Source organism: Vollenhovia emeryi, unplaced genomic scaffold (assembly GCF_000949405.1).
Source record: "Vollenhovia emeryi isolate VEMERY1.0 unplaced genomic scaffold, V.emery_V1.0 DF939120.1, whole genome shotgun sequence".
Taxonomy (NCBI): domain Eukaryota; kingdom Metazoa; phylum Arthropoda; class Insecta; order Hymenoptera; family Formicidae; genus Vollenhovia; species Vollenhovia emeryi.
The window spans coordinates 535,205-551,902 of record NW_011967246.1 but is presented as its reverse complement, the minus strand read 5'-3'; the positions used below and the strand labels follow the sequence as shown (position 1 = coordinate 551,902).

Sequence of the window (16,698 nt, the reverse complement as noted above, 5' to 3'; positions counted from 1 at the left end):
TCTACACACCCACATTACAAGGATTCTCCGTAAAAAGAAGAATGTTTACCGAGAATTGCAACACGGTGCAACAATAAATTACATTTTTATGAACGTAAATTTGTAAAAACAAGTAATTCGGTATGACTCCCTCATCACTTTGATAAGCGGACATTTCTTAAAAAATATATATAAATGTATATATATATAAATTAAGAGCAGTACGCCTTTCTTTAAATACTTTCTAGTTTTTCTGTGCTTTCATTTCTTATATTTAAAATGTGTAAAGCGGCGCGTGATTAATGTTTCTTTTTAGGATCTACACACGAACGAAACGTTGCGCCTAAGATACTTCGACAGTCTTAAAAAAAAGGGGGGTGGGGAATGCATTACGAATAAAATTACGCGGTTAATCGTAAGTTAAAATTTGTGCAGTTTTCTTCCTAATACATTGTACGAAATAGTTTCAGATACCTCTCTACTTCGATAAGAGAATGGAATTATTTCAGTCGCACGATTAAACTTTTTTTTTTTATGGAGTCAACAAATTACGAGAGCTATTTGTAATGCGTTCACTACTACGTCTCAACACATTAATAAACGGCTGAAAAGACCAGCAATTAAAGTTGTCGATTCTCTGCCGAAATACGAAATACGATATTTCGCATCACCTATCGGATTGCTATTGATTGCATTCGAAATGCGCATTATTCGCGGACGTTATTCATACCATTACCATGTCGTCGTCCATATTGATAATCGTCGGAAACGAATTGTCTGCTGAACTTTGCCTTTGAACGGGCTTCTTCCTTACGAGTCCGTCTGCGATTGATAAAAGTAAAAGATCTTAAACCTAGAGAAACCTATCTATGCCTATCTTAGTAACCCATCTTAATCTTTGGTCATTTCATTTGACGATAAAGAATTGTCTTAGAAGCCAAGCACTCGGTAAAACAATGAGGTAATTAAATGCACGATCTCTTATGTATCTTTGCCAATTTTGTAATAGCTTGATTGGTAAAATTATTGATCGACTTGCAGAATCAATTCTTAGAAAATACTCACCAGCAGAAGATGGGAGAAGATCGTCGAGGGACCCGTCGTCCAGATCCGTGGCTGACAAGAGGAGATCGTCGTCCGAGGAGGCCCTCGTTAAACTGGGTAGAGTAGACGTCAAGAGGGCCTTTTCCTTCTGAATCTCTTGTATATGGTCGACGAGTAGCGCTTCCTCCTCATCCCCTCGATCCCTGTCGCGATCCATCGCGGCTGCCCGTCCCGCAGCGCTCGAGGCGGCCACGTTCAACTCTTCCGGGCTGAAGATCTTGGACGATCGCAAACTGGAGAGTCGGTGAGTCGCCGTGTGACAGGCTGACTCGAGAGTATTTATGTCCGCTAGCGTCGCTCTGACTACTCTTAACTTCTCCTGCACGATCGTTTCGACGCAGCGCGTCTGCCTGCCCACGTCTTGGAGAGAATCCTGCGCGGGCAATGTCCTGTTCGTTCTGAGGATGCACGGTGCGAAAACGATGGCCAGAGCCGATGGCGACATTCTATTGTCCACCTCGTGTCGCGCTACTCGCGCCAGGTGGACAATCAGGCGTTCCATCAGATCGTAATTGGGTTTCGGCAATTTCTTCAGTATGGCGAAGAGCGTGCTGATTCGATCGTGCGGATCCGTCAAGTTGGCCGCGTGCAGGAAGTCGTCGTAATATTCGTAAGTCAAGAGCGGCTCCGGCATGTCTCTGAAGAAACTCTTGAGCACCGCCGCTAGGACGTGCACTTGATAGTTCTCGAAATCCACCTTCTCCAAGTCGCCCCCGTCCATTTTCATTTTGAGCTCTCTCACCTTCGAACTGACACCACTCTTTCTGTATATACCCTCGGTATAGAGACCGTGCATCTCGATAGTCGTGATCAATCGATCTACCACGAGTGGTACTTTGCCGTCACCGCAGTCCAACTTGTACAGTGGTACACCGAATACTTTGCGCGAATTCGTTTCAGGCAGAGAACCGTCTTTGCCGCACTCCGTCGACACCTTCGTGTAGCACTTTTTGTGGCATGTTAGTTTACAATCTAAAAACGAAACACATTTGTCAGAATTATTAAGTTTAAAGTAAAAAAGATAAAAGGAAGAAATGTAGAAACGGATTTAACGCGCGCATGGATTACTTACTCTGGCAAACGAGTCCCCGTTCAATAGGCCACATGAAGAAAAACGAGCAGAATTCGCAAGCGGTGGGTATGTTGATGATGGTCAACTGAAACATGTGACTGCCATGTCGTATGGGCTCTTCCTGCTTCCGCTTCTTCTCCTTCTTCCGTTTGCTTTTGCTCTGCTTTTCAGGAGCTTCAGTTTTAACCATCGCCATGAATTCATTCATGAAGCCTCTGAACGCATTCACGCCCATCGTTACAGGAAAGTCTTCCCTCGTGTTCTCTTGCTTGCAGACAGTTTCCATAACGTGGAGAAAGTTCGCGATCAAATCGGTGTACTTGATGTTGCCCTCCACGCCTTGCTGTATGGCGACGCTATACGTGATCACCAGGTCGTCCTTGAATTTTCTAAGGGCCTGCTTGAAAACGCGATCCACCTCGCTCGGTTTTCGTCCCTCCTCTTGACTCTCCATCTTGTAGATCTTCTTGGTGATGAAGTCTTGCATCAGCGCCAACTCCTTGGCGTCGGAAATGATCTTGTCCGTGCTATCGGAGAAGGCTGACGTGCCGGTTAAACTGAATTTGGACGCGACCGTTTGTTTCGTAGTATCGTACGGTGTGCGCGGTGGTTTCCTGTTTTTCCGTCTGCTCGGCGTGTTGGCCAGTAAGCACGGCATTTTCAGTACTCCGCCGTTTTGAATGCACTTGACATGATACAGCTGCTTGCATTCCGAGCACTTGTAGCCTTGCGTCACGAACGCGTCCATTTTCTCGTGGCAGCACACGCATACGTCGTCCTTCGCAAATCTCGCCACTTTTCGGAAACGGTGGCCGGCCAAAGTAAACACATTGCCTTTCCATTCAAGAAGATTCATACCAGGCGCGAGTTTCAGATCGTTCGAGCTGGTGTCCTGTCCCATTTTATCTTCGCTCAGACCCGAGATCTTCGTAGCTGGATCGGAGTTTCGCCTTCGCAGCTCGAGAGTCGTGATCGCGTTGGATCTCATGCGTTTACCGGGCTGCTGTACCTTGTAAGTAGCTTCATTCTTGTTCATGGGCCAATCCGTAACGGATCGAGAAGTGGTCTCGTGCGGATAATCTTTCCGAGACCATACGTTTGTCGTTTTATTCAAGTCGCTTTCCTTAATCGTACCGAGAAGCAGATTTCGCGTTTCCGTGTTAGCTCCGACCACGCTCTCGCCCATAGATCGACACTGAACCTCCCTCGAAGGTCTATTTCGTCTTGCGTTTCTCACCGGCACGTCCGGTTCGTACTTCTCTTTCGAACGCGAGTTCTTTTCCTTTGGAGACGTTCCCCTCAATAAAGTGCTCTTCAAAGTACTGTCGTCATTGACATCCACGATTTTCATCGTAGTATCTCCTTCCGAGTTTTGTCGCCGCAAGTAAGCAAGATCTTTGATATTCTTGGTAGATCCGTGCTTGGTTTGATCTCGCTTTACCGGCGATACCGGGATACTTTCCATTCGCTCATTAGCTACGTTGTTGTCACTGAGCCCACGTTGTTGCTTGCCGCTCGCCAAGCTTTCCATCTGAACGAAGCGATCGCTCGTATCGAGTTTGACATTATAGTTCGCTGCCTCGTTAGGCTTCTCCTGTCGGGCCTGCTCAAAAACGCTATCCGTCAAATTCTTGTAATGGGCAACGTTCGGAGAACGGGTAATAGTTGCTTTCTGAGGTACCGACATGAAGTAGTCGCTGTAATTGCCGGGCGAGTAATCCACTCTGCGACGCCAGATATCCGAATTCGGACTGTGCGCCAGATTTACGTTGGCGGGGTGATACTTCATGTCACGCGAACTGACGTACGGCGGGCTCGTATTGAAAACAGGCGGGGCACTTTGCACGGCGCTCGGAGTCTCGCTCTCGGTCTCACCGTCACTGTACCCCGTCGAGGAACTGTCGGTTCTTCTACTCGCGGAGGAGAGTCGACTGGACGCGTTCATTAGACTTGCATTCGATGCGACCGCCGGCGAATGATCGCCGCGTTTTGTCCTCGTGCTCGGCACCGGCCTCGAGCCGGAGTTCTCTTGCGATTCAGAACTGTTGATGCTGGCTTGAGATTCGTAACTCCTCAGGCTGGTCAGACTCTCGAGACTACTTTTACGCTCTGTCATCTCGTCGAAATGATAGGCTTCCGTGTTCTTCAACGGTGTGGCTTCGCGCAAAATTCGTTTGTTCGGAGTCAGCTTTCGTTTGGAGTACGAGATATTTGTATCCAAAGTGCTGTCTCGATATGCATTATCGCTCCTGCAAAAAGATCAATGAGCTTTCGCGTTCTAACTGTTCTCTAAGTTATTTGATACTTACCTTGCTGACGCGAGGCGATTTTGAGATTCTACTTTGCGAGGTAATTCGCCATATTCTGTCAGACTTCGATCCTCCGCAAATCTGCACATTAAAATGAAATAATATAAAGTCGTTATTCATATCATGTTACTCATTGATATGTATTACTTACTCATCGCTATCTTTGGCGCACACTTTATCGTACATAAGCTCCTTGTATTCTTGAATTTTTTTGACTTCTTGAATTTTGTCTGGCAAAAGTCTTTTTCGCTTCTTCAATTCGTTAAATCTCTTTCTGGCATTATTTCCTCTAACGTATGCCTGGAAAGTGATTACGCACGACTTCAATTTTTTAAACCAGTTCTGTTGTTTGTACGCTCTCCAGGCAGTTTGTATATGTACTGCGGCTTCGATTCTTGCACGAAGAACCTGGGCTAGCCGTTGCGCTGAGACCATTCTCCAGAAAGATTGTATTTGTACAATGGCATTTTTCAATCTAAGGAACTTCCTCCTTTCCAGACAAGCGCGGAACCATTTCTGTATAGTAGTGATACTCGTTATGATTTGCTGGTGGAGTTCAATGTCTAGTTTGATCTTTTCGGACTCTCTGAGGAAGACCTTGGTAGTACCCAACTGATAATTATCTCTGTTGAGGTTGAGTGTCAGTAGGAAGTCCCTCACGTCGGATTGCGAGCTCAGAAGACCCTTGGGAAGTAGCATTCGATAAAGTTGTATAAATTCCTCGTAAGTTAATCGCACGTTGAAACCGGCCTGCCTTATTCTGACAGTCTCCAACATGCCTGTGTAGCGCAGCTGTCGTTGCACCGTTTCCTCGTCAAATTCATTCGGTACTTTATTAGCGTTGCTCTTGATACATCTGATGAAGAAAGGATTCGCCTGATTCAGAGTGTCCATCAAACTGTGCAGGCTCTGCTGAAATTGCGCGGAAACGGTCATAGGCTGTTTTCTGGCCTTTCCCGGCCCAGTACCGTAGCTCTGAGTTCTTCCTGCGAGTGTCTTTACAGTCTGCAGATTTTTTAGACCTTTCTTACCGCGTTCCCTCGGCCGAAACGATTTATTTTTCCTGTAAACATTCCGATGCTATAACATTTGTGATATTCGATATTGTACGATGTACATTCCTTCTCCTGCTATTGTGGTTTACATTATCTGTATGTATATACAAATAGTGTATCAGACTTGATAATAATCGTACATATGCAGGAGAAAGAATTACAATCTAGTCACATTCTACCAGCAGTGTTTTATACGTATCGGAAACGTATGTCTACCTAATATACAAAATCTAATATACAGAATATAAGGATAAGATACAGAGTATAAGAAATACTAGAAAATGGATATGATACAGTAGATATAGTAAGAAACATAGCAAGCTTAAGGGTAATATCTAGAAATATTTGACAGACGAATGTTATGATGATGGTACAAGTGAAATAATTAACGTAAGGTTATATTATTTTCAATTTGCAATTAGGATAAAAGTAATTTACATTGACACATTGTCCTAAGTAATATTTGTATCCTATGTTACAAATTATTCAAGGTTTACTGATAACCGTAGTTGCAAATAAGATAGATGCAATCTTCATATAAATGGTTAATTTCTTAAAAAAAAACTTACAAGACACTCAGCATGCAGCAATCATCATTAAATATATCGAGAACAACTGCAAGATTGGCGATAAACTACATGTAATGAGAAGTGGTGATTCTACGATGATACATGATGTTCTTTCATTGTCAAAAGATGCAGCGGTATGTCGTTGAGAAGTTAAGATAAATGGATAAAGCCACGGTTTGCAATTTTGACTATTAATGACTTACGAAAGTGACTATCACTTACAAGAAAGAAACCCATCACCACCCGGAATTGCTATAGAACACGTACTAAATCTTGGTCTATGTAGATAATTAATTTTTCTCTGTAGCTTAAATTACGTTATTAAATGAGTATCGAGTAGATACGTTTTACATACATGACAATCTGATTGGCGCGTTCCATGACGTTCGCTTCGTCTTTTGGAAGCACCCTCTCTAGCGGTGTGTGACTATCTCGTCTGAATTTATTATTACTATGGGACTGGTCTTCCCTGCCCCGTAATATGTAACCACCCTTCGTCGAGGTAACGTTTGACGGGTGTTGCGTCTGATTAATATTTCTAAATTGTGGCCACGATAGACGATTGTTGTTTATATTGTCGTTGTTTTCGGTTTGTATGGAGGATAATGTAGCAGAAGGAGTAGCCGATGGTAAACATACGCTGCGCTGCTTCTGATAACTTGGTGGGCGAGTATGTTTGTGTGAACTGAAAAATTTTCTAGTTCTTAATTATTTCGTCGACCGACGATGCTCCTAACGATTAACTATCGCTTACAAATAGTTGGTCATTCATTTTTAACATGACTTTTCTTTCGGCGGTGTGTACCGAGCTTCATATATTCTCAGGGAATGTTTCATCGATTGATGAATGATTCAAAAAGTGAAAGAGAAAATGAGATGACTGATATGAATTGTATAAAGAGAAATTCAGTTTTGCGTCATAAATCATGCCCAGATACAATAACAAGAGGAACATTGTACAATGATAGAATGTAATTGTATGGAAATGTCGTGGAAATTGCATTCTAGTTGTAGCTAACAGGGGTGCAAACATAAATCGAAATAAAATCTGTAGACACACATAATTGGAGCGAAATATATGGATTTACAAATTTATTCAGAGTGGATATTTTACGTTTTCTAAATTTGAGATTGATCGTCATAAATATAATGCAAATATATGTTAATTTGTTGTAAATCCATGGGATGTATAACAACGTACAACATTTGCGAAAATTACACATACAGTGGATCAAAAGACCACTTACGCAATTCGGTTAATAGTTAGATTGACTGTCGACAACGTCACAAGATGGCTACAAAGGGATAAAAGACAGATGGCCAATATAAATATAATAAAGAGATTCGTCTTAATTTATAAGAACTTTGTCAGAGCGTGATGCATGTATTACTGACGCACAACGTAGATTTATACTAAGTAGATGAGACAATATACAGATCAAACATGTCCAAAATTCACGAAAAACAAGCGCAACAAGCACTTTCTTCTCACACAATTCTCAATTTATTACTATATCTTGCTTTGTTAGGTTAACAGGTAGAAGCGTTTGATATTCTTTTTTATTACCGTTCGTGTATAAAACGTTATTTAATTAGAAAGAAAAGGAAAAATTTACACGTTACCTTATTAAATTTTCGTTGGGTGTTCTGTACCTGTTTTGCACAGACGTCTTGTTGCCATCAACTGGAAGGAAAAGCACATTTTTTTAAAATTAATTTCTCGCATTAATCGATAGATCAAAGATACTCAAACGCGTCATAATTTAATATCTACCTCTACCGTGTCTGTGCGCTCGACCGGCTTCTTGAAATGCAAAGTGAGCGCGAAAGAAGGCCCGCAATATGGCCCATCGGAATACGGCGACTGGATCAGCGCCGACTAACTCCCGCACAAAGGCAAGGGAGGAATTTTTCAATACTCCAACTACGCCATCGGGTCTCATTAAGTCCAGATTCTTTTCTCTCATATTGGCAGCTTGGTACTTGACCGCACCGGCGTAATGGCGTACAACAAATGCCGCCTCTCGGCGCTGCGGCGCCTCATAGAACGGATTCTCTTTGTGCACAGTGTTAAATTTCTGTAGCAACGTCTCGTTCGTCGCACCGGGAAAACTGCAAAGTAAAGTCAAATGTTCGAAACATATTTCACAGGCTAGGAGAAAACAATGTATTCGAGTAATAATACTAACTTGCACTGGTCATCAAGAAGACACAAGAGACCGTTCGGTTTCCCCTCGATGAGATTGAGACATCCGGAGTTGTCGCTGTACCCTATGTCTGTCCATCTAATTCCCTGCTTTCTATATTCTCGTTGCTCGTATTGGAAAACATGTTGGTTAAAGTAATGTTGTAACTGTTCATTCGCGTAATTGATGCACAATTGTTCGAAACTGTTGCACGTTTTGAAATCTTCAAAGCCGAATATGTCTAATACACCTATACTATTGCCTTGATGATCTCTGAGAGTATCCTTCTTAGAAAGCAGGGCATGATTCACCTGATATAAGCGATACGAATTATTTCAAGTGTCGTGCAGTTAATATCCACAGCTATTTATAGAAATAAAAGCATGTGTACTACCTGCAGCACAATCCAATCAAATAAAGCTCCATACAGACACTTTGCCATGGCATCGCGTGCCGCAATCGCTTCGGGAAGTCTATAGTTGATGACTAAAGTCTCGCCGGAAGCTCTTGCACGTTTGGCAGTGAGTGCGGCCAACAGTGTCTCTTGTTTCACTCGGAGAAGCTCCGATATCAACGCAACTACTTCTGGATTTTTAACCCCTACAGCTTCGTCGTGATGGTGATACGATTTTCTCGGATGAAACTCAACATTACCTAAGTCAAGAATGTAGAGTTATTTTAGCGACGCTATGTGATATCGGCAATTCGGTAATCACCTAGCAGAAGGACTGCCGACAGAACTGCGAAGAGTCGCCTTTGCTTTTCCGCCGTAAAGCCCACCATTTCCATAGATTGTTTTAATCTCGAGAATTCATGCCGCTCGTCGATATTTTCCAGTCCATAGCAACCGCTTTTATTTAAGTAATTGTACCGATCACAGCTCTCCAAGTGCAACAGCTGCTTCTCTTGCTCGTTCGCGCCAGCCAATAGATAATAAAACACGTGATAATTCCTCTCATTTCGTCCTTGAGAAACGATCCTCGACTTCTCCAGAAGATATTTTTGAACCACAGCACTACAAAATGCATTTAGGTCACTTTATGTTTTACAGTTTACATTTAGCGTGTTTATTGATGCAGAACATACCCGTGGACCATTCCATTTTCCTTGTAATTCACCTGGATAAATTTCCCAAAGCGACTGCTGTTGTTATTATGGGCCGTTTTTGCGTTGCCGAACGCTTCTAGAACAGGTCCAGCGCTGAGTATCGTCTGTTCCACACCGCTGCCATGCGAACCCTTTTGACTAAGCGCCGTCAAATGATGCAACAGAAAATTCGTTGATTCAGTTTTACCAGAACCGCTTTCACCACTAATAACGATACACTGATTCTTCTTCTCCTTAAGCATACAATGGTAAGCTGCATCGGCTATGGCAAATATATGAGGAGGTATGTCCGGACCCAATCTTCTGTTCTGATACAATTTCACATATTTCGGATTGTAGATAGGGTAGAATTTGAATGGATTCAGGGCGATCAGGATGCTGCCAACATAAGTGTATATGTTGCCAGCCAGAAACCTTGCCCTCAAATTATCCAGTAGCGTTTGCTCGTTCAGATCCGGGAGCTGACACAGATCTGGGTATTCCTTGTCACGCGGTTGATAAAGGAATCTATTAAAATAGTCTTTCAGGAGTTGAGGATCCATAGGAAACCTACTGTCAGACCACAAATAATCCGGTTGCTTCTTCCGTAGGTAAAATCTGAAAAATCAAGGATGAAAATTATCCCGTGAGAAATGGCCATGAGTCAAGCGACTAGTAATAAAGCGTAATTATATTCGAACATATAATAGACCTGTAATATTCTTGCTGAGTATCGTTTTTCGGCCACAGTAACATGAGTGCTACGGGGCACTCGGCGGGGCCGAGTCTCCTTTCCTTACATTCCTGCCCGACAGAATTCCCTACCACTTCTGCCAACTCGTAGCCATTCGAGACAGAAGCGTCAACCAGTCCGAGTCTTTCGATAATACATTCCACTATCTCGGCTGATGAGGTTTGTTTCGTGGCTTTAATGGAGAGCGCCTCATATTCGGGGCTCCATTCGCCCACAAACACTTGCACCACTCCGGACCCACTGTTGTCCATCGTTTAACCCTGAGATCACAAATTGTAAAGACAAAGGAATAATCTATCGCAGGAATCAAGTCGTTCTAACGGCGTACCTTGTATTCAAGAGGGTTAACAAGTGTGTCCCCTGCCATCTATATAGTATTTCAAATACGTTGTTTGCCCTTCTTGTTCACACGTTATGTACAACCACTGACTTAAGCGTTTAAAATAATTATTATACATTTTGTCTCACAAGCTCGCAACAATACAACGTCAATGATTATTTACACGCGTTAATTCTACTATATACTTTTTCTTTTCAATGCAATTTGGATCGTTAGCTCTTGCCAAATACACTTGCCAATTGGCTGGGCTCCGAGAGAGAGGTAATCAACTTCAATTATATATTGTATCACTTAAAGTTTTAAAAATAAATCTGTGTGATATAAAATAAAAACTTGCAATTCTCTCGTGGTCGCAAAGCGTATCGATGAGAAATTTGTAAAGCCCTTTCGAAATTACCTCTAGGTCCTTCTCAATATATATCGTAGAGTATTCCGACCGTTAATAATTGTTAATAAAATAGAGTCGTTAGAATTATTCCTTCCTCCTTTTAAATACATTTATATGCGTTCAGTCAATTCGATAGGTCCTTGTTCCTGATTTGTTCATTAGGAGTTAGAGTATTTTTAGAGTCGTAGAGTGGCCTGTCTCGTTTACAATATCATGCGTTTAACACGGACTGTCCAATGGTACCTCCTCCCCCCGACGGCATTAAATTATTATCACAACATTCACTGAACAGGTGACAAGCGTGGGCGTGCTATTGTTGGTAGGCAGTAACTTAGTTTCCTTGTTCCGACAAATATCCAAGGTCTTCAGCGTATTGTAAATATTCTCGTGCCTCTTGAGTATTTCAGCATATTTTATTGCAATAGTGTTACAGTTGCGGCTGCAGTCATTTCCGTCTATTGCACAAAGCTTTCTAAGTCAGAAAAGTGTCCTATCTGGAAAGGAGAAGAAAACGTAGAGCGCATCAGTGTGTAGAGAGAGAGAGAGAAAGAGGAGTTGGGGTCGCACTTGGACATCTGTCGTTTCGACACATTCGAGCGCGGTTGCTGGAGCACCATTACGCGGAAACGGCAAAACTTTCAAAATCGATACAGCGGACGGATCGCGTTACGCGCGCATCAAATAAACCAATCCTGATTTTAGCCGCGATACAAACGCCTCTCTCGCGTGCGCGACGACACGCGTAACGCGAATGGAACAGGTGCCTCGCGTCTCTATTTAAAAAGCGAGCGCGTCAAGATAGAGGAACGCACGTCGCGGATCGCGTGGGCGGCCGGGACAAGGGGCTATTAGAAGGCGGCTATTAAGGGCGAAGACAGGACGGGAATATAATCCCGACGTTTTTTTTTTCCCCTCCGCCGATCGCTCCGGCCGCGGCGCACGTGCGCGCCGCGAGAGGTCGACGATGCGCACGGTGGAAATTTAAAATCACCCCCTCCCGCCCTTCCAGGTCGTGCGCTTTTCCGGCGAGAACGCGTGCACGCAAAAGTAACCGCGCCGTCGCCGAACGCGAGAAAAGCACCGACGCGCTCTCCCCCCCCCCGCCCATACCTGGCCCGGTCAGCCAGGAATATACAAGGCGCTCCGTCGCGGTCCAGGGGCTCTCGGCGAGAGATCGGCGGCGGATTGATCGCGCCTCGCGGCGAGGCCCTCGCCTCGCCGCGCCACGCGCGGAGCAACGCCGCGAGCGGTATTTAGCGTTTCCGCGACACCGCGATCGCTCATTTCCCCTCGCACGGCGAGTAGCTGCGGAGAGAGAGAGAGAGAGGGGGAGGAGGGGGGGGGGTAGTCGACGGCCGTGTGACATTTGGATACGCGGGGTCCCGGCCGCGCGGACTGACGGCGGGTCACGGACCGCACGCTTTTGCCGCTCGACGTCAACACGCGATAAAGCCGTCGCGTTTCGCGGGAGGCTGAATCACGGGGCGCGCGCGACACGCGCGCGGTATCACCGCGAAGGAATGCATCGTAGCGAGGCATGCGCGAGCGAGCGAGCGTGCGAGCGAACGCTCGCACGACCTCGCGATACTTTCGCGTCCGTCCTTACCTCCTCTGTCGATCGCTGGATCCACGTTGCGGCGCATCGTCCTGCGGGAGCAGCGGGGCCCGCGCGGTGCGCTCCGGCATGCTACTGCGGGCCGAGGTAGGCCCGTCGCCGCCGTCGCCGTCGTCGTCGTCGTCGTCGTCGTCGCGGTGGTGGTGGCCGCGCGAGAGAGCCGCTGTCCTGTCCTCGTGAGGTCCTCGCGTCGCTCGCCCTCTCGCATCCGCTGCCCCGCGGGTACGCCTTCACGTCGCCGTCGGGTCGCGCGGAAGGAGCGACGTACGACCGTCGCCGCGCTGTCGCGCACGACCGGCCCGCTCGCGGTGGAGCGCCGCGCCAACGTCGGCCGTGCCACCGTTCCTCGCCGAGGGATCGCCGCGGGGACACGGGCGGACGGACACGCGCGCGTACAATACGGCGCGGATTGACACTTGGGTAAACACGCGGCACGGATGGCCCGCGGTCGGTCGGTCGGTCGGCTCGTCGATCGGCGCGCACCGTCGGGGATCGATCCGCAAAGCGCGCACACCGGCCTGGGCCGCGGGGGCCGCGGACGCGCTCGAAATCGCGGGGCGGTTCTACCTGCCGCGGGCACCTCGCGCGAGATCAGCACGCTCGCCCGCCGCGGGGATTCACGCACGGTCACCGATCACACGGATGGACGGGGGGGCCCTTGCCCAGGTTTATCGTCCTTCGTCACCGCACGGGGTCCTGCGTCCCGATACGTCCACCATTTCGATTTTTTCGGTCACGTGGTGCGCGCCGGCGGCCGCCAATTGGTCGCGGCGGCCACGGCGACGTGACCAGTCGCCACGCCGAGGCGCCTCCGCCGCTTGAAACGTCACTCGAGCGGCCCGACGGCGCGCCCGGCGCCGCCCGTCGTCGCCGCGGCGAAGCTTCTGCCCGCGTCCTAGCCTTCGCCTTTCTTTTTCCCTCCTCGTCTGGTTCGCGCGCGCAGTTGTCACGGGGTTTCACCATTGAATGCGCAGCGGGTTAAATTGGATCCTTTCGTTTGCGGTGTTTCAGAAATTTCGCATACTCTCGCATTGAAAAGAGAAACGTAGGCTCCTCTTTACGCCTGTAACTTTTTTGGGGGCTTAAATTATGCAGATTTTTAGTTGTTGTGTTTATGCCTCGTTGTGCAATTGCACTGTGTGATCGTAGCGTCGAGTGGAACCGAGCGATCGTGTATCTTACTAATACAAAATATACAATTATTGTGGACGTGACGTGTTACCGGCCGGAAATATCCGTGGCTGCGTTCAAGAAGTTACGTTTCGTGCGCATAGGGGGCGGTGATAGTCGAGTCCCGTTTTCAGTCGCGAGCACGTCTCCCTCCCAAGGCTTCTGCATGATCCACGCCCCAGAGAAATCCGAGAGCTGCCACGGCCGGATTTCAGATGATTCTCGAATGCGACGCGCCCCCTGTGGACATTGGAAAACGTGGTCGTGAACTACGTAGCCGGCGAACACATTTTGCCAAGTGGATAACGCAGATCTGCACAATTTCGGTCGCGCACTTAAAATAATCTCGAGCACAAGAGCATCGTACAAAAATTCTACACTTTGACATCGACACCGTACAATAAACGCAACCGAGTTAACGATTAATCGAGACACGAAAAGACACAAAAACGTCCGAAAGTAATAAAAAATTAAATTCAATGTCGCGCATGCGTTTCGCGTATTATTTCGCGCTTTCAACCTAGAAACAGCCAACAAATCATACCCGAAGCAACGAGAGCTTCAATGCGACGATACAAGATGCGTACAAATACGAGCATCGATTAAAGAAGCCTAGCGCTTTGATTCTTGGATGTATTGCATGTCTGAACAAGATTGTAGTGTCCAAACGACTTTTATCTTAGTTACAAATGCATATACATATACGTTTCGGTCCTTATTGGATCATCTTCAGTACAAAAGAAGAAGAATAAATACAATTTAAAACGTTAATGAAATCGCAGTATAAAAATTAAACCAAAGATTACGCAGTCGATCATATTGGAGAATAAATACAATTTAAAACGCTAATGAATTCGCAATATAAGAGTTGAACCGAAGATCGCGCAGTCGATCATACAAGAGTGTAATAAATAATGAAACGGACACGTTTAAAATTACGCGGTCAGACATGTCTGTATATTGCAAACGTATATGTGCATTTGTAACTAAGATAAAAGTTTCTTGGACACCACAATCTTGTTCAGGCTCTGAGCCCCTTCTCTTCCCACACAGCACCGAAGCTTTCAGAAACATTTCAGAAACATTGCAACAATGTTTTTCAATGTCTATGGTGCTGTATGGATTACCCAGTCAGAAATGATACGTAGATCGACGTCGAAACGATGTCGTATCTATATCGAAACCGTCATTTTGACGTCGATTTGACATCGTTTCGACATCGATCGACGAATTATTTCTCACTGGGTATTATTTGAAAATAAATGTACAAATATTGCCACAAGCCGAATTGTGCCACGCGCGCAGCTTTCGAAATCATTCTTTGGGGTTAGACGTGTGTTTTTATGAAAAAAAAAAACGGCAATTTTATTGGTTACAGAGCCAACTCGTTAGTGCTCGAGTCAGCGGATTACCATTTGTACAACCATTTGTACAAATGAGTCTCTTATATTATAACCGTCAATGATGATCTTTATTCACTCTTGCCATTTATTAATTCGTAACAACGTAAAGTACGATGGCTCTCCTGCTTGTACAGAGCTTATTAACGTAACGATGTTGGCCAAACGAACGCTATGAGATCGATAACAGTTGTGTGAAACGGTACAGATGTGCAATTTACTTTCGCTATAATTATTTGCGCTACATTTAAAAAAATATATTTGTGTTAAAATATGAAAAGATGCCCGTTCTACATCCAAAGATGATCCTGCTTGTGGCTCATCCGAGTGGGTGAATAAATGGACAAAGATCATCGTATCGAGACCGTTTATGGACTCGGCCCAGTGAGAAATGATTCGTCGATCGACGACGATCGACACCGTCGAATTGACGTCGATCGACGAATCATTTCTCACTGGGGGGGGGGGGGGGGTGCCATTTCAACATAAGAAGACGGTTAAAAATCGTAGTGAAATCATGCAAAAACGATACTTACAATTAGTATGATAGTCGTGCTAAAATGCCCGTGTCGACTTCTCCGCTCGGATGAGCCGCGAGCAGGATCATCCCCTAGGTGTAGCACGGGCAAGGGAGCGATCGCGGTCTCTTCACGCACTTGTCGCGAACGCATATTAAGAAAGAACAATACGGCACACGGAGAGGCGCGGGACATCAACCGACTCGTTCGACTGTCGTCGCGTAAATGGCTTTTTGCGCATACGACGTGAGCTGTTGCTTCGCCGAGCGCGTCATAGACCGAGCGCGGATTCCAGGAAATGAGTGGCGATGTAAACAACTCGGCCGAAAACCGAGCGCGGGCGGCGGATTCCAAGAAATGACGTAGCGCCGTAAAAACACCTCGGTGAAAAACAGTCTGTTAACCGAATTGTTCGGCGCGGGCTTTGTCAGTCGAGCGGACGTTCCGCGTGTCTTCGCGTCGCTCCTCGTAACGCGGTCGTTTCCTGCGAGAATCTCGGTCGTCTCGTACGGGAATTGTTAACATTTCTCAATCGCGTTTAAGTATTTGTCGCGATCCGTGTAACATAAAGTTTCCATTTTCGTCGCGTTCGGGAGTGCCGTTTAAATAGTCGAGCCAGAGACTTTTCGAAGCCCATTCGAGGAACAAATATTCATTAAATGTCCGTTCCTGTCGATGGCCAACGCTTCCGAGATTCGGCAGTTCTTGGAGTATAATATTCGTCGACTCGAAGTGGAGGCGAACTTGACGGAACAGAATTTTTGTTCCCTTCACATGGGCTTCGCAAACGGAAGTGTACAATCGCGCGAACGATCTTTGTGCTCTCGCGAGTGTGCCGGAAGACAATCCGAGTGGAGGAGGAGGCCGAGGAGGCATCGGGCGCCGGCGGAGCAACTTTACGGTAAACACTTTTTATTCAGTGTAAAATTAATCCTTTTCCAGCTCATTTTAAGTCGTTTTATTTCATAATTCAATAATTTTGAAAGAATTAAAGAACAGGAAATAATAAAAAGTTTTACAAAAGTTTCTTCTCGCGAAGATCTCTCGCGGAAACTCTTTCGCGCATTGATCATTTAAACGTCTAACCGAATTAAAAGTTTGATCACGTATAAGAATTATATTTTGCACTGTTAGTTGTCTTGAATACTGTTTT

At 45.8% G+C, this 16,698-nt stretch overlaps 2 protein-coding genes across 4 annotated transcripts; both read right to left on the bottom strand.

Annotated features, from left to right (window-relative positions):
• Positions 1-392: 392 nt before the first annotated feature.
• On the bottom strand, positions 393-12,709 carry LOC105570392 (unconventional myosin-IXb-like). Of its 3 annotated transcripts, XM_012027551.1 has the most exons (15): positions 12,449-12,709; positions 10,443-11,336; positions 10,073-10,374; positions 9,361-9,978; positions 8,991-9,289; positions 8,669-8,928; positions 8,278-8,585; positions 7,863-8,200; positions 7,712-7,772; positions 6,444-6,773; positions 4,616-5,527; positions 4,465-4,545; positions 2,156-4,404; positions 1,045-2,055; positions 393-801 (listed from the first exon to the last, which is right to left on the bottom strand). In XM_012027551.1, the coding sequence occupies exons 3-15, from the start codon at positions 10,363-10,365 to the stop codon at positions 704-706; spliced, it is 6,858 nt and encodes a 2,285-aa protein (XP_011882941.1). In that variant the 5' UTR covers positions 10,366-10,374; positions 10,443-11,336; positions 12,449-12,709; the 3' UTR covers positions 393-703. The 3 variants fall into 3 exon arrangements, with proteins under 3 accessions (XP_011882941.1, XP_011882940.1, XP_011882942.1); XM_012027550.1 differs by lacking the exon at positions 12,449-12,709 and having other exon boundaries at positions 10,443-11,862; XM_012027552.1 differs by lacking the exons at positions 6,444-6,773; positions 12,449-12,709 and having other exon boundaries at positions 10,443-11,862.
• Positions 12,710-13,384: 675 nt separating this feature from the next.
• Positions 13,385-15,895, bottom strand: LOC105570391. The gene is made up of 2 exons (XM_012027549.1): positions 15,564-15,895; positions 13,385-13,867 (listed from the first exon to the last, which is right to left on the bottom strand). Exons 1-2 carry the CDS (start codon positions 15,738-15,740, stop codon positions 13,676-13,678), a joined length of 369 nt encoding a protein of 122 aa, XP_011882939.1. The 5' UTR covers positions 15,741-15,895; the 3' UTR covers positions 13,385-13,675.
• Positions 15,896-16,698: the final 803 nt, after the last annotated feature.

What these genes read in the sequence shown, in the direction of transcription:
- LOC105570392 (XM_012027551.1), bottom strand. Translation starts at nt 10,365, where the DNA reads ATGGACAACAGTGGGTCCGGAGTGGTGCAAGTGTTTGTGGGCGAATGG. An exon ending in TTGATTGGATTGTGCTGCAG is followed by an intron (nt 8,586 to 8,668) that starts GTAGTACACATG and finishes CGCTTATATCAG; the next exon opens with GTGAATCATGCCCTGCTTTC. An exon ending in CTTCTTGATGACCAGTGCAA is followed by an intron (nt 8,201 to 8,277) that starts GTTAGTATTATT and finishes TTTACTTTGCAG; the next exon opens with TTTTCCCGGTGCGACGAACG.
- LOC105570391 (XM_012027549.1), bottom strand. Translation starts at nt 15,740, where the DNA reads ATGTCCCGCGCCTCTCCGTGTGCCGTATTGTTCTTTCTTAATATGCGT. An exon ending in GCACGACTATCATACTAATT is followed by an intron (nt 13,868 to 15,563) that starts GTAAGTATCGTT and finishes CAATGTCCACAG; the next exon opens with GGGGCGCGTCGCATTCGAGA.